At 42.9% G+C, this 23,550-nt stretch overlaps 2 protein-coding genes and 1 non-coding gene across 4 annotated transcripts; all 3 read right to left on the reverse strand.

Moving 5' to 3' along the window:
- Nucleotides 1–4,586: 4,586 nt before the first annotated feature.
- On the reverse strand, nt 4,587–11,366 carry LOC131880132 (heterogeneous nuclear ribonucleoprotein Q-like). Of its 2 annotated transcripts, none has more exons than XM_059226657.1 (9): nt 11,201–11,366; nt 10,384–10,683; nt 9,629–10,050; nt 8,918–9,094; nt 8,554–8,689; nt 7,088–7,293; nt 6,715–7,004; nt 6,469–6,623; nt 4,587–6,325 (listed from the first exon to the last, which is right to left on the reverse strand). In XM_059226657.1, exons 2-9 carry the CDS (start codon nt 10,679–10,681, stop codon nt 6,009–6,011), a joined length of 2,001 nt encoding a protein of 666 aa, XP_059082640.1. In that variant the 5' UTR covers nt 10,682–10,683; nt 11,201–11,366; the 3' UTR covers nt 4,587–6,008. The 2 variants fall into 2 exon arrangements, with proteins under 2 accessions (XP_059082640.1, XP_059082639.1); XM_059226656.1 differs by lacking the exon at nt 8,554–8,689 and adding an exon at nt 7,927–8,062 and having other exon boundaries at nt 11,201–11,361.
- LOC131881491 (small nucleolar RNA SNORA53) lies at nt 9,380–9,496 on the reverse strand. The gene has a single exon (XR_009373366.1). It is a non-coding gene; the product is annotated as a small nucleolar RNA SNORA53 (small nucleolar RNA).
- Nucleotides 11,367–20,699: 9,333 nt separating the features above from the next.
- LOC131880331 (uncharacterized) lies at nt 20,700–23,362 on the reverse strand. The gene is made up of 3 exons (XM_059226934.1): nt 22,959–23,362; nt 21,527–22,684; nt 20,700–21,345 (listed from the first exon to the last, which is right to left on the reverse strand). Exons 2-3 carry the CDS (start codon nt 21,714–21,716, stop codon nt 20,774–20,776), a joined length of 762 nt encoding a protein of 253 aa, XP_059082917.1. The 5' UTR covers nt 21,717–22,684; nt 22,959–23,362; the 3' UTR covers nt 20,700–20,773.
- Nucleotides 23,363–23,550: the final 188 nt, after the last annotated feature.

Below are 23,550 nucleotides of genomic sequence, written 5' to 3' on the forward strand. Positions count from 1 at the left end.
TACGCGAATTCACTTTACGCGTAATCTTTATTCGAACATGTTAAATTTCACAGTTCGTTCATCTTGTATCACCCGTTTACCTCAACTTAACTTGGACAGCTGAACAACTTGACCAGTAGGAAAATAATCCTGGTAGACAGGAATTCCTCAACCTACAGTACAGCTTAAAACTAGCCATGTTCCTTCCTATAATTTTGAATGTTTATAGAAAGGGAATTTGCCTGGCTTGGAGAGCGTGACCATGATTTTTTCAATTTCTGGTCGTGAGGCTGAGTTCAATGGTTTCTAAAATTTCCGTTATACTATTAGGGTAATGTCCAGTGTGACGTCGTCCATGCCTTCGGTAACCTCTTGGCGAGCCTAGCACTAAATAAAAGGAAAAAATGTGGAAGTTTTTAAAAATAGGTGGGATTTGACCAAAATGGCCCGATGCCAATTTGCTTTTTTGATGACTGCCTATGACTTAACGGAAAAGCTTATTGAAGCTCGTAAACGAAATCAAGAGAGAGACTTATCCACGAACTTCTAGAGATATGAACTGAGAACGAAAAGGAAATTGGCGCTTCATAAACTGATCTCTACAGGGTTGTCAGTTTTAATTTCGCGCACATTTTCATAACGTTGGTCGCGCTTATGTCCCCGAAATGCATAGCACGGCCTAAAGATGCTTTTTGAAGAAATATCAGCTAAGGTCAACTGATTCTCCTCTCTGCTTGTGAGAGATATTCTTCTAAGGACCCTTATTTGTAACGTCAAACGGCCCAAGAAAACGGGAAGAGGCACAGTAATTCTGAATAAACTGCTCTTGCCTTGCCTTGAACGCAATTTCTTTTCTGGACATTATGAAACCCGGGGTACTAATTATAAATAAGATTTTGATAGAATTAGCCAAAACAGCACAAAACCATTGTAATTCAGTAAAAAGGAATTGGCCAATCGGCCCTTATTTGGTAAGAGCGCCCTCTAAAGTGCAAGACATATTTCGTGCAGCAAAAGGGGCTATTGGCGGAGGGATTTCAAAACGGCCATTATGTACAGTTCTTCAAGACCAAAAACACCATATTTCTCAGAGTTGAAAAGATTCAAAAATTTTGCATGATAAACACTCATTAGTGGAGAAGAGACAAAAGTCTTTAAAATTCTTCACCATGGTTGGATGACTTGAAAAAGCCTGAAAAACATATGTTGTATAAATTTAGGAACCCTGATAACATTGTCTAGGCGTGATAACTATTTTGCTTGTCACATTTGACTCTTTGAAACTTGGAGACTCAAATAAATCAAAAGCATTATCATGCAGTCCTGAGTATCCTGACTACATTGCCGTCCTACTGTTTTTCTATGTATCTTGAACTGGCCAAGTTTAGTCCTAAAACAATGCTTAGAGTACTCAGTAGGTGTCATCAAAGTTATGAGGCAATCATAATACAAAATGTGAATTCTTGACCTTCTGTTGAACAACAACATGTGCTTTGGCAACAGAACCTTGAAACAAGCCAATTTCCAGTAATTGAGAAAAATAACCTGCCTTTAATTGGGAAGATCTAAGTTTCTTATCTTATTGCTTTTGTCTCCTTTAAGTGGCAACTCTCTGATGATTTCACCACAAATTTTTGGAGTTCACTAGGGTACTTTTCAATCCAGAAGAGGCACTTTAAAAACAAGATTCACAGAGAATATTTTGTTATTCAATAATGCTTCATGAACTAACTCTGTACAAGTCAATTGTCCAGCCACATCTTGATATGTCTTATCCATTTGGGCTCTAATTAGTTCAGCTGCTTCAATGTCCCAATATTTCGAAAAATGGCTGAGTTGCCCCAACCAAGAGCAGGCCAGATTTGACAGGAAGCCTTTGACAGTCCATATTTCTAGAAGTTCCAGGATTAACGAAGGCATAGATTTCTAGATGCTGGATGTCGGACGACGCGACCACTCGGTTGGCTAAACAGTACAATAAACCGGTTTGTAAACAATTCCCAGGAGACCATCCATTGTACTGTTTGACCAGCCGAGTGGTCGGTCGTCGACATCCAGTGTCTAGAAATCTATGACGAAGGGTACTTCATTATCAAGCCATGAAGCTGCGAGAGCTCGACAGACAGATAAGAAAAGTCCATGTTTAAGTTGTTTCCCCGGCCGGACATTCCTATAGATGCTCTTATCCAGGGTCTCTAGTTATTCTGGTTATTTTCTTTTCATGAAGCTCATGAAAATGATTCTTGATTAAAGTGGATATGCTCAAAATTACTTATGCCATCGTTTTAAATCCAACAGCATCATCCAAAACGACGAGGACCATTAAATACGATATTTGCTTTGTAATAACACCTATTCAAAGTATAGCCTTGACTTGAAACTATAACAAGGCAAAATTTCACCCATAGAGATCTACTTTCTCGTCTGTAGTGATTGAAAACTTAGCTTCTTCCGATTCCTTTCAATTGGTGGGTGCTAGGGTCAGGGGTTTCCGCCAATGGAGGAGACAAATATCTAAAAACCTTTTTGAGAGCAAGGTTGGTGGAGGAGAATCGAACCGGGGACCGCTCACTTCTCAGGGGGCCCAGCCTGTCTTGTGAGGTCAAAACCGTTTTACACGGCTGGAATCATTCCAAACCCGGATAGGAGCACTTTTTCTTCCACACAACTAAGATGTGAAACTCTACGCAAGGGTAAACGTTTTCTCAACCGTGCTACTTTTTAAAATTTAAACTGGCCTAATGAAACCGATCCTAACCTGACCTTACCCAGCCAAACCCAACCTAACCTAACACGATATTGATAACCCTTAAAGTCTCTATCAAAACCTTTTAACATTTTGCCACATATTTGAAAATGAGCACCACCAACTAATCGGTAGAGAATAACGATCATCCTTCACAGGTACATGGGTCTGGAAGTACCCAACCTGTATCTACGTATTTCTACTCACATTCTACCTTTATTCCATGTTCATGTTACATATCAAATCTGAAATACAGGGATAACTTTTTGAATCTTCACTGTCCAAGCACGCTGGACTAGTCCACGGACTTCTAGAGATGTGGACTGCAAACGGAAGCAAAAATATCCTATCTCCTAAACCGCTCATCTTATTCCAAATAGGCGCTTCATACGACCACGAGGTCTTGTTGAATAGATGAACTCAGCCAAGTTTGAGCCCAAATCTATACTTAGGGAGCTCAAGAGACATGTTCAAAGTTATGTAGTAAACACTAGATAAAATTTGAATTTTCGGCCTGCCCTTGTTCAACTACAATAGCTTTTGACAACATAACTTTGAAACGATCGACTTTGCATGTAAATGATATAAAATTGACTGACCTACGTTAATTGAAGAGATCTACGATTCTTATTTTATTACTTTAATTCGAAAAGTGGCTCAGAGTGGCTATGACCAAGAGCAGGCCGATTTGCCGGCAAGCTCGTTCGTAGTCCATATTTCTAGAAGTCCGTGACTAGTCTTAACCTCGGTTACTTCAGTGCTGCTACAGTATATTTTTAGTAAAAAGATACCTCAAAAATCCAGAGGAATAAGCCTCCTATTAGCGTGGTTATCCCGTAACCATGCAGTCATGAAATAAAGTTTCCACAAGTGACTTTGGAATTCCTTTGCTTTATCGAGAGTCTGGATTTTACCCATCAAAAGCGGTTTCAATAGAGGAAATTCTTAAATGAAGAAATTCTTAAAACGGAGGTGACGACTGCTTTATGACTTTGTTTTTTAGGCAATATCAGAAACACTTCCAGTAGGCAGAATATGAGAAATGGTCCAAAACATAATGTCAGAAAATGCAGAAAAAGGACGCCAATAAATTTGCAAACATCATTATCCAGTGTCTATTGATGGTCTGATGAACCATAAACTTCTTATCGTTATCTAAATCAGAGTTGATGTATGAACCAACCATAGGCAATACCATGTCAGGACCAATAGAAATATTATCTTTAGTCTAGCAATACGTCTGAAAACCAGACTCTGGCATTCATTAAATTTTATTATATTTTCAAGACTATGTTGCAATTAACAATAATGCCATCAATAGTGCAGGTCTAATATTGTTTCAAATGGCCAAGAAGGATGGCTCATTCATCCCCAGACCATACTATCGACAAATGCATTTGGGTGAGAAGTCGCGACTAATTTGGCATTTTCAAAACACCGTACCTAAGAAATAAGCTCTTTAAATGGTAGATGTCGCAAGGTTTTCAACAGCAGTGACGCTATCTATAATGCTCGTGTTTATCCAGGAACAGTTCAAAACATAGAAGTTATCCCTGGTCTATGAAGTATAACGTGAATTAATTCCGAGAACTTTTATTGAGACAAAAACCCATTTTTGAAGAGCAAAGTAAAGAGAAACAGGAAACACAGGTGAACCGAGGAGGTACAGATCATTGTGATCGTACAATGGGTCTATATTTTCGGGCTTGGAGCGGGCTGTTAGGCAAGTTTGGTTTTTAAATTGAAGTGGAGCAGAATAGAAGAGGGGATCGGGAGTTAAGTTCCAATATTTTGTCGGTTTTTAGAAGCTTCTAACTACTTATACAGTGAGAGAATACAACATTGTTTCCGTAACGGATAATTTTAGTGGACATCAATTTTCTTCATGTCAGAGCAGGTTAGTCCAAAAAGGAGACGATTTCTTTTTTTTTCTCGCTTTTCTATGCTTGTTTTTACAGTACCATGTGCATCTTCCGTTTGTTTTAGGGAAACCAAAATAATATTTTGTTGGTGTGCAGTTGAATTCAAATGCTTTTTTAGAGAATACGGTATCAGTAATTGTGTAGTTATCGTAGTAATAGGAGCAGGAGTAATATATAGCAACAGTTATGATTAACGCAGATTCTCAATCAAAGATATTGTTTTTTCGTTCGCAATCAATTCCAAAGTGACTTTCGTTCCAATCAAAAAGAAATCCCAACTTTCTGGGGGTTTGCTTACAGTAGGGTGTGGGTGATAATAATCGTGATGTGATATTCTGAATAGGTATCGTGATTGCAATGGTAGCAGTACTAATTGAAGTAGTAGTGATAATTACAGATGATGTAGTAGCATTAGCATTTGTTGTTGTTGTTGTAATAGTAATTCTAACAATGTTGTAATCAAGGGCGTGTGTGTGTGTTCGTTTGTTTGATGAAGTGACAATATATAAATCGTATTCTGTGATCTGCTATACCAAATTAACATATTCTCTCGCTTTCAGTAGATGATAGATGGTTCACCAGAATGTGGAACAAAATAATTTATGGCTGAAACGGGAAAACCGTCTTCAATATTGTTACCAGAAGGCAATGAAATGGGGAGGAGGGATAGTAGTGGTGGTGGTAATAGTGATAGTCGAACAATTTGGGGGGCCAATCCAAATGTTTTCTTGGCTTTGTCTCATTTCAAAGGACTCTTGGAACGGGAGTTGGCTTTCGTTCCCTCAATAAAGAGGAACAGCTAAACTGTTTCTCTGCGCTTTTTTTTTCCTCGGGCAAGTGGTGATGTTAAGTTGGATTTCTCGCGTGTTTTATCGAAATTCATTCACGCCGTCAGAGGGAGCAACTGAGACTTGGGACGACAAAATGAAATGGGTTTGTATTGAAAGAGATTATGACGCATAACATTTCAAATTTAAGCATGTCTCGTGGGATTAAAATCCTTCTTGGGGTAATAGTTCATCATAAACAGCAGATTTTGTTCCTCTGCTCTACAAAACATAGTTCATTCTTATCTTCTTGCTGTTCAAAATATAGTTAAAATATCTTCTCTGATAGAGGGGCGGGGGATTCCAAGGGTAACAGGACGATGCATAGAAGGGGGACTTGAATAATTCATGGCAGGTGTGTGGGGGTTTGGGGAGGGAGGGGCTTGGGCGTATTATGTTCTTCTGGAAAAATAAAACGCTTCAATTCTATCTTCACTTGAGATTTAGCAGGCTTGTGTTAGCAACCCTGTTCTTGACCTTGGGCGACATCTCAAAGGTCTTCTTGGCCAATATGCATTCATTCATGGCTCTGTTTTAGGATTTGGCTTTTCCCCCGCCAGCTCCGCCTCTTCGGGCATTGGAATGGCCATTGGCTCCGCCGTTCGAGCCCAAGTTCGTGCTATTGCCCCAATAACTGCTGCCGCCGTTCCCACCTGAGCCTCCGCCGTGATGGTGGTGGTGGTGGAAATTCTGATGGCCGTGGTTCCCTGAGCGGGTTTGATGAGGGCCACCGCCCCACTGGTCATGACTACCGCCCATCCAGGGCGCCATTCCTGAGCCGCCATTCCCACTTCGACCGCCCGCCGCTGGCCAACCTTCGCCGCCCCAATTCCAGTTGTAGTAACCAGCGACTACAAATGAAAAAAAAAGAAGGTTCTCTTCAGAAATAAGAACAACACAAAAGCAAGGTGGGAGTGAATGCGAGTCGACTTGAGCAACCTTCGGGGAATCGCATGCCATTCAATGAGGCTTGAAGGATTTGATCACTACTTACACCAATTGGCAGGGTCGTAACGTGGCATGCCACGGGGAATACCATTTCCCATGTGATGACCTCCACGGCCTCCGCCTCGACCATAAATACCAACTGGTGGCCCGCCCATCGGCCCGTAAGGATTATGGAAGGGTGGAAAAGGAGGGAGCGTCATGCTACAAATGCGATTGGACAAATTAAATGAAACTGATGTTCCGATGCATCTTACAATCAATATAAGACTGGTTGCTTGGCATGCGTCCTTACGTGTGAGCGATGTTCTTCATCATGCGCTGATCCCGCTTTCTGAGCATGTCTTCTTTCTTCTTCTTGTCCGAGGGTGGCTTGGCCAAACTGATCTCCAATTGGGCGCCGGCCAAATCGGATCCGTGAAGCTCTTTCAGGGCTGCCACGGCTTGTTTGCGTTCCTCAAAGTGAACAAAAGCGTAATCTTTGATCTTTTTGACCCTCTCGACACGACCATGGGCTTCGAACAGCTCACGGAGCCTCTCCTCCGTAACATTGACTGTCAGATTGCGAACATAGAGGACTTTCACCTACGGGACCCCAGACATGGAATGAGTAGAGTCAAATACATTGGTGCTTTTCGGAAGAATGGTTGGCTGATAAAGGTTCCTACCTTGGACATGGTTTCTTGGTCAGGTTCCTCTTGCGGATCGGCCCAATCCACAATGATATCACAGCTCCAGACCTTCACACGACTGGTTTCAAGGCGGCGTTTGGCCAGACTCGCCGCCTTATGAGACTCGTATTCGAGGAAGCAGAACCCACGGTTCTTCTTTTTATCATCGGGAGAACTGTAGATTATGACTTCCCTCAATCCCGCTACAATAAGGGGTAGCAATTGATTAGCGTCTAGGTATGGGCACTCTCATAAAAACAACAACTTCAACTCAAGGCTTCCAAATTGGAAAGAAATTACAGAGCAGAGAAAGAAGGAGAAGTGAGAGAGACGGGAGAGAATAGGAAAGATTCAAGCGTCCACCATCCACTTATTTACGTCGTCCTGATTATTATTATTACTAAACATAACAGACGATCTATCCATCCATCCATCCCAATTTCAAGATGACTTGAGCATCAGCAATCGTTCACTCGTTCTTTAACTGCATTCAATCGTATCAAGCTTGACATGCACTTGTACACAGATTGATAAATGTCGAACAAACAGGGCTACCAAAAAAGGGTCTACACTTCCTTCGAAAGATGTACCACTGAAAGTGTTAGTAGGCGAAGAGTAAAGTCCATTCCGAGGAATCAAAGTCATTTCTTTCAAAGTGAATCGTTTGAAAAGTGGTGCGAGAAAAACGGCAAGGACGGTCAAATCATTCATTCGACTCAAGAGAGCCATTCTTGCTCATGTTAACCCTGTTTGTTGGAGTATTTTACAAGTCTTGCCTGCACAACTCGGCTATTTCAAAGTACTTTATTTTTTTTTACTGTATTTGGTCGGCTTACGGGCATGTTTGGAGAACTCCTCGAGAAGTTCCTCCCGATCCCGGTTCTTGGGTATGTTACCCACGAACAGGCGATGGTTATTGAAAGAGATAGTTACACCGATTTTTTTGCCTTTCCGAAGCTCAAAATCGTTCAGCTGAAACACATTCAATAAACACGGTCTTGGGCCCAGAGACTTGGATGTGATACTTTATGATTACAGTAGGTAGGAGTGGTTCGTTTGTTTGTTTGTTTGCTTATGTATTGTATGTCTGTGTTCGTGGGTGGATTGATGCCCGCGCGTTCTCAAAGTGATTCAAATTGCGAGTTCCCTTCTTTAATCATAATTTTCACTAGAGGTGGACACTCTTGATGGAGAGGCTTAGAGAGTAAGAAAACAATGCACGGAGGGCTCAGTTTGGTTTGCTTCTTGCGATGCTTTTCCCCCGACCAACACGTCTCAGACAATCTGAACTGGGATCGTACTGTTCAGGATGTTTCAACATGGGGGTGTGGCCGCCCTCCGAGAAGAGGAAAGACTACTACTCTCGGTCAAGAAGGATTGGCAGCACTACTACTAGAAGTCAACAACACTACGGAAGAAACCAATGTTGCAACGGGTAGCGTTCTGGGAAATATCATGTTTACCTGAGAGCTTCTCGAACTCCTCGTGAATTTCGTCTTTTCCTTTCGATTTGGGAATATTCCCTATAAAGAGGCGAGTTTTTGGCTCGCTAACGTTAACTTTGATGCAATTTCCCTCGCCAAGCTCGCAAGAATCCAGCTACACGATAATAAGGGAGGAGGAGGAGGAGGATAATAATCAATGATAATGAGGCGGATGACAAACACACGGGTCAATTCACAGAGGATTTCTCTTACTGAGCCCCGCATCGATCCATGATTGAAACTTGGCTACATTACGCATCAAGCAAAAGGGGCAAATGGTCAGGGGGGGTTTCATGTGTCTCGTGGGTGATTTGGCAAGCTAATTGGTAATAACCAGCTGTACCTGTCGAACTGCCTCATTGGCAGCGTCACGAGTGGTAAAGGTGATAAAGGCATATCCACGGTTCGAGCCTGTCATCGGGTCCATCATAAGCCGGAGGTCCCAAATGATGCCACATTTCTCGAACAAAGGAATGAGATCATCCTCAAAGAGATCTCGAGGGATCTTGCCACAGAATACCTCAAAGAAAAAAAAAGATATATAATAATTGACTTAATAAGTCAATCCGTGGTTCCGTTACTCTAAACGTGGATTGCCGCCCCCAGGCAATCAACACGACTTTAGTCCTTGGATTTAAAAAAATGGAATGCCAATCATTACACCCCAAGGTATCACAAATTGGGCTGCGCAATTCGGACACAAGAAGGATTTGACTCGACAAGGTTGCAAGTCCAGGAGCACGCAGGTTGGATTCTCGGGTGCGAAACCGGACTACCATGGACATAACGGCGACCTGGCTGAGATAGAGTAGATAATCTAACACGCCAATGACTCATTCTGCGCCAATGGACAACCGGTTAAGTTGGTGGGTACGAGGCCGAAGCCGAGCGAAACCCTGGCGAAGGATCTAAGGAGCGTGTGGACCCAAACCGACGGGCGAGCTAAGCTCCAGAGGGTTTGGGCGACTACATTTCTGATATATCTAAATGTTACGCTATTCGGATATCATATTGGAGGGATCGAAAAGCTAACCATAATACAAAGTAAGCTCACTTCACAGCCTTGACCAGGAGGATTGCCCTCCCAACCGGGGGGTGGTCCCCCGTACTTTCGCTGTCCAGTGGTCACATCCAGCGCATATCCCGTTCGCTCGAGGATGGCGTTGATCTTATCCTCGTCCGGACCACGCGTGTTGGCCAAACTGGCCGGCGAGCTGGCTCCGTTCAAGTCGTGGAGTGCGTCACCGGCGGCTAGGGCCACACCAGGCGGTCCGCCGGCCACGCCCACCACACCGGCGGCGGCTCGGGTCTTCTGTCGGTAGGTCTTCATGACGCCACACAGGAAGGCAGATTTGTTCGACACGTGGCCGAGATTAGATTCGAGAAACTGGGCCAACACGGCCAAGGCGCCCTCGGTGGGAAATTCCTTCAAGGCATCCAAGGCCCGATCGTCCAGATCAGAATGCTGCAATTTGCCTAAAAAGAGACGCGGTCCGGAATCAGGGCTAATGTTTGGCTCTGATGAATGGATCAGATCCAAGCTGGAGAAAGATGAATTGACTCGACGAGGCCGCTCGTCCCGAAGCGCGCACATTGGTTTCTTGGGCGTGAAACCGGACTACCGTGGACGTGAGTGCGGCCTCACTGAGATCATGGGTCTAATCTAACACGCCAATGACTCATTCTGCGCCAATGGACAACCGGTTAAGTTGGTGGGTACGAGGCCGAAGCCCGACGAAACCCTGGCGGAGGATCTAAGGGACGTGTGCACGAATAGAGATCAGTGACGCCGTAAGGCAAATTGGGTACCGGTTTTGTAGATGTCATCCAATCGATCCGCCACTTTGGGATCCAATCCGTACTGTAAAAGCTGTTCATGATCGGGCGTGCGTTCGGGCGTGCGTTCGGCCGGGGGGTCCGACCCGGGCCCATTCTTGTGGGGGTGGTTGTTATTGTGGTGAGGTGTAATCAGCGGGCTGGCCAGGGCTGTGGGGCCAGCCGAAGGCGGAGCCGTGCCTTTGGGCGGGCTGGCAGCCTCACCATTGGCGGGCGATAAGGGGGACTCGCATCCCGGCGAGTCTTTCGAAACCTCCGTGAGGTCGCTCATGGCTGAAAGAGACCCACCACTATCAGCAAATCAGTCCCACCGCCCCCTCTCAGCTCTAACAGTCCAGTTGTCACTCCCCGGCCCCGCCTCTTTTCTAATCGGAGGATGATACCAATCCTCTCGCTCGCTTTCCAGCTTGAGCTTCACGCCCTCCAGCGTCAGCGACTAAAGCCATTTTCCAGCGCCCAATTCAGGCCCTGGAAATAAAGTCCCATGGGTGACAGGGGTGTCTTTCAACGCCCCAGAGTCTCGACTACCCGCCCCTTAGCTCCTATCAGCAAATCAGTCCCGCCCCCGCCCACTCTCGGGACTTTTTCCCAGGGCGATTGGGGCATATGTCAGCGACACATGACCCGTCAGCCTGCCTGGCCCGATCAGCCCTCCAGGAGGATGAGGGCCGAAGGCACGGAAACCCAGGCGGAAAACGCCGCTAGTTCGGCTTAACAGCTCGTTGGGGCGGGCCCATCGGGTGGCCCGGGTGGGCGGGCCGGTGTCTGGGCCTGATTGGGCGTGTCTTACCCGTGTGCAGAGACGCCAATGGAGGTGAAATTCGGGGTCCAGCTTGTGCCAGCAGGAGCCTCGTCGTTGGTGGATTCGTCTGCTTCGCTCCTTCTACTTCAGCTTCTACTTCTTTTTCTACTTGCTCTGCTGCTTCAGTCCTGGGCTCGCCTTCCAAGGCTGCCGTTCAGTTCAGGAGGCTGGTAAATCCCGTCCAGGTGACCAAATTCAATGCCACGGTGAAAACTGCCATGACTAGGTTCAAACGAGAATAGGTAAAACCGGGCCATGCTATGCCTTGAACCGGATGGATGAGGATGGAGAATAAGTCCCGTCCTCTAGGCTGAATTAAACGCTGGGTGGTAATACGTGGGCTATACTCCGGTTCAGTTGGGTCCAGTGGAAATAAATGACCCTGGTGATGAAATACGTACGGGACGTCACTCCCCCCACATTTCACGACACTTCAGCCCGCTTCGACCCAATCAATAAGCCCAAGTGCCAGGTAATTTATCTCTAAGTCAGTTTGGCTCATTAGCTTTTCAGTCACCCTGGCGTTTGCCCTCTGCGTCGTCATTCAGTAATGAATGTTTTCTCGCGCTCGTTCGCCCTTGACCCTGGTCGTCAGTTTGCCCTTCATTCCTCAAAGCGACGTCGGCGGAAGTGCTCCCCCACTACTATACCCGCACTAAACGCTCAACCCCCGCATCCCTACATCAAACTCACTGCCCCCACGGTAACCTTCGCCTAGCCCTAGTCAACCCGCCCCCCCCCCCCACTCCTTCCAGCCATTTTCAACGTGGAGCGCTTTTTCCCCCAGCCCAGCCTAGCCTGAGCACGATTTTGGCGCGGGAAGACGGTTACGTGTTGTCAAGCTGGGCTAACACGTGGGATCAAAACATCCAGGCCGGCTGGATCGCAAAGTGAAGGCGGGGAATCGCCTTGAAGACGCTTACCATCAGGGCCGGCCCGAAGTTTTTCGTTGAAGCTAGGCCTAAACGCCTAAAAAAGCCTCTCCGGCCTCGCCGCCGCCCAGTCCGCGTCGCCTGGGTATTGGCATCCAGATTTTTGCATTTCAGCCAGGGTGGACGATGCCAGGACCTAAGTTCCTTGGGGCATAACCGCCCAGGAAAATAAGGCGGGAAGGCCGAGGCTAACCAGGGAAAGAGGGTTGCGAATTTTTGGCTGTGCAGGCGAGGGTGCTAAATCCGGCTGGCCGGAAATGGAGCGTTGACCACCCGGGCTAATAGAAATGGCGGTTGGGGTAAAATTCAGGGTCGGTTGGCTCTGACTGAGGGAGTCCGCCGGTGCCCGCTCAATCTGAACAGGGTACTACCTTGACAGTAGATGGGGGGGGGTTGGTCCAAAATAAGGTGAAGATGCCTTTTGGTAGACCAGACCATGGACCAGACTGAGCCTGCAACAAACTCCAGAAAAAAATATTGCCGAAAAAATGCCGGACTCAGACTTGTGTCCGGTATCGTAAATGCTTTATATATGCTAGTACTTAAATGGAGCAGGCCAAAATCTGCAATTTGCTAATTTTCCAACTTGTGAAGAAAAAACAATCGGCTTATCCCAATTCTTTCGGAAAACGTATCGCATGAACAAATTCTAACATTTTATCAGCAACATCTAATATTTTTCTGCTCTTTAATCTACAATTTCAGCCATTTGAGCCGAAAAATATCAAGATTTCTGTAAAATGTGTAAGCTTTCATGCATTTGGGTCAATTTCGGAGAGATAATCGTGGGATTGAAATTCTCCAATTTTGGCAGGCAGATATTTTGTTGACATGAAAGTACATGAAACTACCAAATAGGTTGCATTGCCAGTATGATATCAACCGCCGGTATACGTAGATATTACCTTTCAACTATCTTGAATAGCTGATCGCAATGAGGTTTCTTGCAGGCACATTTTGAATTGCGACAGTGTGAAATATCAATTTTTGTAACACCTGAAACCTTCAATTTCCCACAAATTGACACCAACATGGATCTTAATTAAAAAAGTCTTTTTGCGTTAGTACAAGTCTTAGATGAAGCAAGATGTAGTCAATACCATCTCTGAACTACGGCATAACAATCTTAAAATCTCACAAAATGTAAAAGCAAATTTGGAAGGTCAATTGATAGTCAATGCCAGTGTTAGAAATTGACTCTGATACTTGATATCTTGCCCTTACAACAACATGATCACAAAACACTATTTCACACATTTCATTTGATGAATAGTATCTTAATCCATAGATTTGTAGACACTAGATGTTGGACGACCGACCATTCCATTGTACTGTTTTACCAGCCAAGTGTTTGGCCCGTTTGATCGTCCTACATCCAGTGTCTAGAAATCTATCCTTAATGCCAATCTAGGTGTTCATTTTTGTTTAGTATTTTAGCTTGCCAAACTTCAGCTGTCATGCTCTGGGCCAATCAATGCCTATCTTGACGGAGATTCAAGAGTTTTAGCAAGAGTTTGGCAAACCCACACTCAAGCCATTAAGTATTTGAGAGTCATACATGTGAAGTAGAGTATTAATGTTTGCAATATTCAAACCCTTGATAATCTGAACTTCCATTATCAGTGTATCAAGTTAGAGGACTTCTTATTTCACCTGAATTCCCATTTTCAGAACCAATTGATATCGCTTATTTCTTAATCTTACTTACATTAGGCTTTTGTTAGCCCAGAGCATGACAGATAGAGTTTGGCAAGCAAAAATAATCAGAAGTGTATCAATTTCATAAGGATTGAAAGGGTCTAAAATTATACATCAAATGAAATTACCTGTTTTTTATTTATATATATTATTTGATCGACCAACGAATTGGAGTTGGCTGATCTGGCTAATCCTTGAATATAAGGTTGATCCGGAATTTGGTGCTCACAAAACTGCTTAAACTGTATTGGAAGGGAGAAGTCTCTAGAAACGGGTAAACTACTAATATTGGGCATGGCCATTCAATTGGCCTTTTCCCCCATGAGATTGCATGTTGTGAGATTTTTATTTTGTCCAACTCTTGTTACAGAAAGTCAAACAGACCCGGTTTTTTTAACATTTTTTGTTTTCTTTTCAATGTACACATTGCTTGATGTGAAAGCAAATTAGCCCATTATTGTTCTCTTGAAGTTGTTGTTGCTGCTTATATTTCGTCAAATTTATTTGCAATTTTTGTGCAAATTCGATTGACTTTTTATGTAACTTTGTTGTCAACAGGCATGTTTAGTTAAGGAAATTCATGAAAAATGTAGTGTAGTAGCCCTGAAATTGAGCATTTTGGGGAAAACAAACATTACAGCCAACCTGAACGGGACATGGACAGAATTGGTCATTTAATTCAGTTTGCCGGCTTGTTAAAGCAAACAGTATTCTCATATTGAACTAAGAGTTTAGTACAGTGACAGAAATGAACAAAAAAATGACATATTTTTTAGTTTTGTAGCACGACTCACTTCATTGTTGAATATTCAATTGGATTCAAGAGTGAGTGCAAGTGTAGTTTGGCCACAATGTTTATCTTATTTCTCCCTACTCAAAATGCTGAAAACCAGTATTGCCGCACTACATTTCTCTTGAATTTCTTTGCTTCACATACCCTATAAAGGGTACTGACCGGAGTTACCCATACTTTTTTGTTTCAGGGCACTCATATGCCTTGTGCACTCCTATGTTGTTTGTTATTGCAGCTTCATCATAATTTCATAGATGTTTTCACTTTTGAAGAAATCGTTGGAATATGTGACTCTTAAATGATAGGATTTGGTACCAACGGGTAGAATTCGGGTCTCTTGTTGTAAACTGAAGTAGTCTATTGGCAGCTCTGCGACATAGTTTTTAATAAAGTTGTTTTCAAATGCAGCTTACTGTGCCCTTTACATTCAGAAACTAGATTAAAAACAACTTGCCAGATTTCAGTTGCTCACTCTTTGAATGGATTTGCATTCTCCATGCTTTTTGCAATGGCGCTCAAGCCGTACATTTTGAGATTACGCAGTTTATACCTATTTAGGAGGTTTCTCTCGCAACCTTTCATAAACGGCGAATGAAGACACGGACTTCTAGAAATATGGACTGCGAACGAGCTTGCCGGCCAATCGGCCTGCTCTTGGTCATAGCCACTCTGAGCCACTTTTCGAATTAAAGTAATAAAGTAAGAAACGTAGATCTCTTCAATTAACGGTAGGCCAGTCAATTTTATATCATTTACATGCAAAATCGATCGTTTCAAAGTTATGTTGTCAAAAGCTTATGTAGCTGACCAAGAGCAGGCCGAGAATTCAAATTTTATCTAGTGTTTACTACATAACTTTGAACATGTCTCTAAGTTGGGCTCAAACTTGGCTGAGTTCATCTATTCAACAAGATCTTGTGGTCGTATGAAGTGCTTATTTGGAATAAGATGAGCGGTTTAGGAGATAGGATATTTTTGCTTCCATTTGCAGTCCATATCTCTAGAAGTCCGTGATGAAGACTACTGTTTCAAGGAACATATTTCCTGAACGGAATCAATCTAGTTAAGATTGGTTAAAAATGACCATTCCCTTCAGAATGACTCGGCGGTGACGATCTTTTCCCATATTAGGTCGAAATTTGCGATTGATTATTGCATAATCGTTAATTAGTTAGTCAAATAAAAAAAAGATTAAGAAAAACGCAAGCCTATTTGGCAGAGATAAGAAGCCCAGCACTTTTCATGTGACTATTTGATTATTGGGGACGTTTGTACAAACCGGCTACAAGAAAATAAGCCCATGGAGTTTTCCAGAACATATATTAGATATAAAAGTCAAAACAATCGACATTCAAAGAGGTCCTCTGCCAAGCCAAGTTTGGAAATAACTGGTCATAAATGGTTATGTGCATAGGATTTTGTATGCATGACTTAGCCTTTGTACGACTGAAGCTCAAAGATATCTGTTTGAAAAAGTTTTGTTATAGAGTAGGAGTCATGTTTTTATAAAGATTAGCTTTTTGACACGGTAGAAAAGCACCATAGAGAGAGCTTCGTGATTTTACGTATGTGCAATTGGTTTTTACAAGATTCAGCTTTTCAAGTGAAAGAATTGCCTAAGAGTATTCCTAACATCCATGTTTTGTATTTCATGACACCTCGGGGTCTCTTGTGCTTTTAGTAGATTATGTTTTCGGACTTCCCTAACGCTATTGGGAATGGGATGTCCAGAAGCTCAAGATGAAAGAGATATAAATCTTAATAACCTTTCAATTCATATATTGTCAGTTCAATCAATCATATATCAAGAATTAGAGTTGATGGGCCTGGCTAGTCCTTGAATCTAGGTTTGATCCGAAATTATGGTTAGGAACTTGCCCAAGTCCGACTTGAAGCCTGCTTCAATAACAACACCTATACATTTCAACGCGATTGAGGTACAAATCTAAACTGGATCAAAACATTCGCTCTTAGCCAAGAAGTGCTGTCTTTTGTTTTTTGTCTTTGTAACAATGCATATAATGATTAGCAATTAGTGTTGGTGTTTTAGCAAATTCTTACTCAGTGAACTGATCACACTCTTTCAATTTCTATTCCATTTTGTATGGCGTAAGAAAATTAGTTCTGTATTTTCTGAATTATTCCTCTTTGGACGAAGTGTATGCATTTTTTAAGAATGTTTACCGTTAAGAATAAAATACAAACATTCGAAATCGACATCTGAGCCCTTCAAAATGCTTTAGAAGTTTGTGATCTTGCGCAATTTCTTCCAGCATGTTGGTATAGCCACCAGAGCGAACAGCGATGTGGACTTGGTATTTTCTAATGACCCTGATCTGATCCTGAAGTTGCAGAGTATCACGCTTATTTCACAAACACATATATTAAGCTAGAAAGATACTACTTTTTTATAGATATGATTGAGTGCAAAGCGAGGGGGGAGGATAAAAAGGAAAATTGCTATCCAATGTTCGTTGGAGATCGTTTGTCCACAAACTCTCCTAAAGTGGTACAGTCTTGGTGAAGGCCGCACCAATCTCTCTTTTTGCAGTCCCAGTCGTCTGGGCTGCTTTCAGATCCTCAGAAGCATTCCACATCTTGTGCATATTTGGCTTCATGCACTCCATCGCCGTAACATACAAGTATGTCCATGTGACCCCTAATAATCTGTCAGACCATCATGTTCTTGAGATGGCGTCGACCATTACTCAAAAGCCGACGGGCTCTAGAGTAAAACCGGCCAAAAAGGTTTGCCTGGCTGAGTTCATGTTCAAAGACGAACATTGGTGTTTAATTGCTCTATTTGTGGAAAGGTTAGAAAGTTGTGCCTGATTTCAATTTTGATACAAGAATTGTTCATGGGCGCAGCAATAAATATGATGATTTTAGTCGTTGAGAAAGTTTGCTCTAGCACTTTTGCCATCCCTGAACGTGTTCCGACAGGTGGGACAACGGCGAAAATTTTGAAATTTGACAAGAATTTGTTCAAAATGAGTTACAAACTAGCAAAGAGGCTGCAAAGAAGTTTGAACCCAGTAGTTGTGGCTGGACTCCACAGAAAGTTGAGTAGAGTTGGTCCAAGGTAAGATTAAGGATTCCGTTGAAAGGGATCAATTGAGAAAGATGAGAAGAGTGGTAGAGGAGGTCAGGTCGCATCCGAAAGCTTTTTTCTCTTTTACACGAACTCCAAGAGGAAAATGAAGCATCCTGTAGGATCTTTTGAGGTCGATGGCGAAGCCATAGACAATGTGGAGGTTATGACTAACATGCTTAGAGATCACTTCTCTAGTGTTTTCAATTACACTTAGTTTAGAAACAACAGCTCATTGTTCTAATGACGGGTCTGTTGAGAATTGTGATGTTAGTCAAATTGAGCATTTCGATGATCTTATAGTTACAGATCAAGATGCTTTAGCGGCCATCAGGGACTTGAGACTCTCGAGCTTTCCTGGTCTTGATGGTGTGACATCTCAGTTTCTGAAAAGATGCTCATTGGGCCATGCTCATGTTTTCTCGTACTTGGTGCAGTCCATCTTGGATCAGGGCAAGTTTTCATCCTCTCTAAAGTTGGCTCATGTTATCCCAATTTTCAACAAGGAAAATAAATTACTCCCCAGTAATTATAGGCCAATTTCTCTCACTTCGAATATTGCAAAGATGTTTGAGAAGATCTTGAAGTTCTAATTGGTTGAATTTGGTAAAGCCCATGAAGTCCTTCCTCCTAGTCAACAGGGGTTTCCAAGGCATTTAAGCACGGTTTCCCAACTGATTGAGCACCCACGTTGCATTGTGATATGAAAGTAACATTTACTGATGGGATCAAACAAATAATCACCGGAGGTTGCAACAAGGGTTCCCAATTTAATTTTTCAGTTGCATATGGCATTACTGGGTGAAAATTGGAAGCCTGTTAATTAGTCACAAAACCTAACCCTGATTTTTCTTCTATCAAACCAGGGTTACCTTTTTGGTCAAACCTGAACTTTTAGGGTACGTTGGAAACGGCGGTGCTTTGAGTTTCCGAGCTTTCTAGCGATCTTGATTTTGAAAATCTATTTGCCAATGTATTTCATTTAATTAGCAATGTGGTCTCTACTCAACCAAAAATGATAATCTTGACAGTTTTGCACCCTTTGATCACATACTCATCTCTCTTTTGAATAACAGCCTTTGCTTAACATGCACTACATACAACAAAAAATGCAGGAAACATGCACAAGTTTTCTGTGATTTCCCTGTTTACTTTTTTCATGTGCACTGAACCAACTCTAGTTATCTCTGCTGTAATATTACAATCTAGTCATGTGTTTTACCATTCTGACCACTTCATTCTTTTAACGATTTCTAATATGATTTTATTCACAGTGTTATACATCTTACAATCTGAAATGACCAAGAGTCGCAATAAAGGTTAAAAAAGATTATGACATTGCCATGTTCGATGAAGTTCTTTTTTTATAGGATATTAACCCAGATTATAGGTTATTAAACTTGCAACTAAAAAACTGCCATGCCACAAAAGTTCAAGTGAACTCTTAAAAAAAACGTGTCAATGAGCTTTGATGTTCCTCTAGAGGTGTCAAAATCTGTTATAGTTATTTTTTGGCAAATTTTTTGCCCCACTTCCTTACCTCTATTGGTAACGCAATCGCTAACTGCCCAAGACGAAAAGCCTATAATTCTCATTGAGATCATTTATGAATTATCTGATCCACCAACAAACTATGATTGGCAGGACTAGCTAGGCCTTGAAAATAGGACAGATCTGGAAATTTGCTCAAAAACCTTTACAAGTCTTATTTAAACCCTTTTAAAAAATCAATTCTTTGTCCTGACCTTTCCTTTAATGAAACTTTTTGATGTTAACGACACCAATCTAATACGAACTACAAGATTGACATTTTGAAATGGATACTTTAATGGCTTTCCTTGTTGGCTAGGCTCGGGTAACCCTTCGACCCTAATACACCAAACCAAAAAGCTGTCGCTTCTTTTTGGCCTACCCTGTGGTTTTTTACACCAAAATCTGAAAAATACTCTGACCCTTTAAAACGTTGGGTCAACAAATTCCCGATGTGGTTGTTTTAGTTGTCTTTTTCTCAACATGTTTTGAATTGAAATATTGGCGCATAGGTGCACATTTCATACAAGAACTATCACTCACTTGGCTCAAAAGAAATTGCGCTTCAAATATTATTAATGAGTCGAATTTTGCCGCTTGAGGTTCCATGAGTTAGAGACAATCACGTCAGATGAATTTGCGACTTTGCTAATAGCAGGCTGGTGGGTAAGTAATAGATATTTTTTAATCAAATGTATGCCAAGGTTCTAATGTTTTGATTCAAAACTATGGCATTCATGATTTATGCCATGGTAGTCCTAAGAAGCAAAAACGGACCCAACGACACAAACTAGTTCCAGCCATCTAATATTGCTCAAACCGGCCCATGACACTCTATTTATCATTGGCGGTAGGAAAGTAATGGAACGACTAAAACCCTTCAAAACCAATCCTTTTAGACATGTATCTTTTGAAGAGAACTACTATTTATGTTTGACAACGGCTGCAAATAAGATCTGATGCGAAATATCGAATATAAAGCTGCAAAAATCTGCAAACTGAAATGCATAATTATGCCATTTTGGTGCATATTTAAAGAATTCTTGCATACTTTGTGTGCATGATCTGGGGAAAAGTCTTGCATATTTCCCCCATCTCTAAAGGTTACAATAATCAAAGCCAAATAAACTTTCCACTCTTGCATGTTACTTTGAATGGGCACAAAATCAGGTTAAATTCAGATGACCCTTTATATTAACATTATGGCAGGAACGGATAGAGAAGCGCAATCTTATTCATCTAAGCCATAATATTGCCACTCGTTACCCTCTAGCCATAGACAAAGTAACTTTTCAAAATTGACACGGGTGATGAAACTACTCTCTTCTCCAATTAACTCATAATCTACCATCAGGAAAAACGGAAGGAAAGTTCTTAAATGAAATTACTTAGGTTGTTAAAAGCGCAAGGCCCTGAGCTTCAATTAATCAACGAGCATTGCAATAAACAGAAGTGGCTTTTATTATAGTTTTAATGCGTGTCCTTCTCCCATAAGCCAAACGCCCATGGTAGTTGATTCACTCCACATTGAGCAAAAGATTGTGTTCCCGGGTCCATCTTCGAAGGGAAATAACTTGCTTGGCAGAAATTTGAGAACAGTTCGAAAGGTCCTGAATTTGGAAGAGCCCTGGGCAGTGGTGGATCAAGTGGAAGATACCAAACATGGTCAGCAGCTCACTGAAGGCCACATTAAAGGTCTGCAGCTTCCGCAAGGCCAATGAACTGGACTTGAGGACCGAGGAAATTGTATCGTCAGAAAACTGTGTCGAGATGCCTAAACGGAGCTCACGCAAGTTCGGACAGAGTAGCAACATATATCGGAGTGTATCATGATCACAGGGGAACTGAATAGTCAGCCTTTCCAATGAAGGCCAAGGGAAGGTTGGCATTTGGCTAAGGGTTCGCTCTTCGTCCATTCCATGGAGGCTACAATTGGTCAAGTTGAGGGATCGAAGGCGTTCGCAATGTTTGGCCAGTCGCAATAGAGCAAAGCAGTTGATATTTTCGGAATGAACCAGGGTCAAGGTGTGGAGTTTGTTCCCAAGAAGGTGAATGGCCTCATGAGTTTGCTCCGAGCTCAAGCTTCCGCCTAAAAAAAGAGGCACACTCAAGAGAAAGAGAGTTCCAACTTTGTTGCCTGTGCTCGAATCATGTGTTATTGCTCGTCAAGTCTGATCAGATCCCAATGAAAGGTGGAATTGACGGCTCCTTGGAATGTTCCCCCTGCCGAATGTGTAATGTGTACGTGTGTGCTTCTAGAGCGTACGTACCTAGAAGCGTGAGCTCTTGAATGGAAGTGAATTCCTGAAGATCCACGCGCAAAGCGGGCGTTAAGCGCAAATCGATGACGAGGCTCTCGAGTGCCGGGCAAACTTTGGACAAGGTTTGAAGCGATTGGCAAGGTGGTGTATCCAGTGACATCTTGTCGTTGATACTCCAATCACTTTCGGCTCCCACCATCAGGTACTTCAATGATGACAGTCGAGAGGATCGGATATGACTCAAGTGTCGAAGCACACGATCCGAGTTTTCAATTGAAATTCTTTTCAAACAAGAAAAGTGTTCCAGGAGTCGCAGAGTCGACGGGGGATCCGAGATGCCGGTGCCACTCAATGACAATTCCTGGAGCTGTTCAGGAGGACAAAAAGTTAGGAATGCCTCAGTGGAGGCGTCGTCCACAAAACGAGAGAATTGAACGTCAATGGCTCTCAACGAATGACCGCAATTGCGGAGCACTTCCGTGAGGATTAGATTGGTGCAGTCATTTTGGAACCTGGTGGTGGTGACGGCGCGGTTAAAGCAGAGAGGAGGTGGGGGAGGAGGGATAGAATCCAAAGGGCTCGTGCCACCTTAACCTGGGTGATTTCGTTTACGACCAAGTTTAAATTGTATTATGATCCTTGGGACCATTCACGGGCCGCCTTTCCCCTCTAAGGTTGGACCTTAATTTGGTTCAGTTGTTCTTAATGAGAAAGTTTGAAAAAAAGGAAGTGTGTACGATGGTTCTAGTTCCTTGCATTTGCATTTGACTGGGATCCCATGCTATCAAAACGTGTGAAGGCTTGATCACCCGTGTCATTCTGGGAGTCAACGAAAGGTGGGCCATGCCCCCAATTAGTGTTCCAACAATTTGAGATCTTGCACTTGTATTCTATCCCTGAAAACTTTGAGATGGCGCAGGTTTTTGACGCCGCTGTAGAATTGGTTGAGAAACCCGACCGAGAGCCAGCCATTTCCAATCCCAGAACCGAGGTTTAGGATCTGCAGACGTGTTAAATCTCCTAGGCTGGCGTACAAAGGGCTTCTGATTTGTTTGCTAACTTTGACGAGATCCAATTTGGTAAGCCCGCCCCAAGCACCAATTTCGGCTAAGCGAGCCGTGACAAAAATGTGCTCGCTCTTGAAGGACAAGGTGGCTGAGGATGGCACTGCGAGAAAAGAAGAACAAACCGATAGACAAACTTTAGCCATTGCTCCAGGGCTGCCAAAAATCGTATGTTTTCTAGTCATGGCAGTGGGACATCTCCGTGTGATTTATTATTATTATTGGATCAGATCCTAATGACCCTTGCAGGCTAGAGTTGTCAATAAGTTGTGGCTGGGACTTGGAATTAAAATGGAGTTAAAAAGTCCCTAGAAGCTTACGGCTCATTTGACCTACTAATCTGGTTTGGAATGAGCAACCCTTTTCTGCGATATTACCTTGTTCATAAGATTTGATCACTAGACTGAGGATTGTTAACCACGTGGAGCAAACGTATTCGCCGAGGTCGTGGGGCATCCCTTCGATTAAGTACTCCCGTAAGTCACGTATCAGCTTATTGAGCATGTCTTCATTACTATTAAGGATTGAATTGTCGCCGGCGCTAATGGACCAATTTCTTGACGCCCGGGACAAGATCTGTTGAACGATTTGGTAGCACATCCGCGTGATTTGGCCTTTGGCGAGACGCTTCAGCCGTGGAACCACCTTTCGTCGCGGCATCTTGGTCACTTCTTTCACCGCAGGTGCTCGTAAAACTGATCTTTGATAAGGAGCTGTCCTTTAAAGTGAAGGTGGAACAGTCTGACGCTCTCCAGTCTACCTTCTCCATACGCGTCCTTGCTGCGTCATTTGGCCATCATTTGTGCACTGAGAATGATGTTAGTGGGAAAGGTGCACTTGGAACGCTGCCCAAGGTTTTGGGAACATATGTTCCAAGTGCTTGGGAAGCATACATGTCCCATCAGGTGGACAATAATAACAGAGAAGGTCACTTCAGATACTTTATTTGTTCAACTTCATTTCGTGTGT

Source organism: Tigriopus californicus, chromosome 5, assembly GCF_007210705.1.
Source record: "Tigriopus californicus strain San Diego chromosome 5, Tcal_SD_v2.1, whole genome shotgun sequence".
Classification (NCBI taxonomy): Eukaryota; Metazoa; Arthropoda; class Copepoda; order Harpacticoida; family Harpacticidae; genus Tigriopus; species Tigriopus californicus.

Excerpts from the sequence above, each read along its gene's own strand:
- LOC131880132 (XM_059226657.1), bottom strand. The coding sequence starts at position 10,681 with ATGAGCGACCTCACGGAGGTTTCGAAAGACTCGCCGGGATGCGAGTCC. Across the intron at positions 7,294-8,553 it reads GGAGTTCGAGAAGCTCTCAG|CGGGATTGAGGGAAGTCATA; the intron begins GTAAACATGATA and ends CCCTTATTGTAG. Across the intron at positions 7,005-7,087 it reads ACCAAGAAACCATGTCCAAG|GTGAAAGTCCTCTATGTTCG; the intron begins GTAGGAACCTTT and ends GGGGTCCCGTAG.
- LOC131880331 (XM_059226934.1), bottom strand. The coding sequence starts at position 21,716 with ATGGTGGGAGCCGAAAGTGATTGGAGTATCAACGACAAGATGTCACTG. Across the intron at positions 21,346-21,526 it reads TCAAGAGCTCACGCTTCTAG|GCGGAAGCTTGAGCTCGGAG; the intron begins GTACGTACGCTC and ends CTCTTTTTTTAG.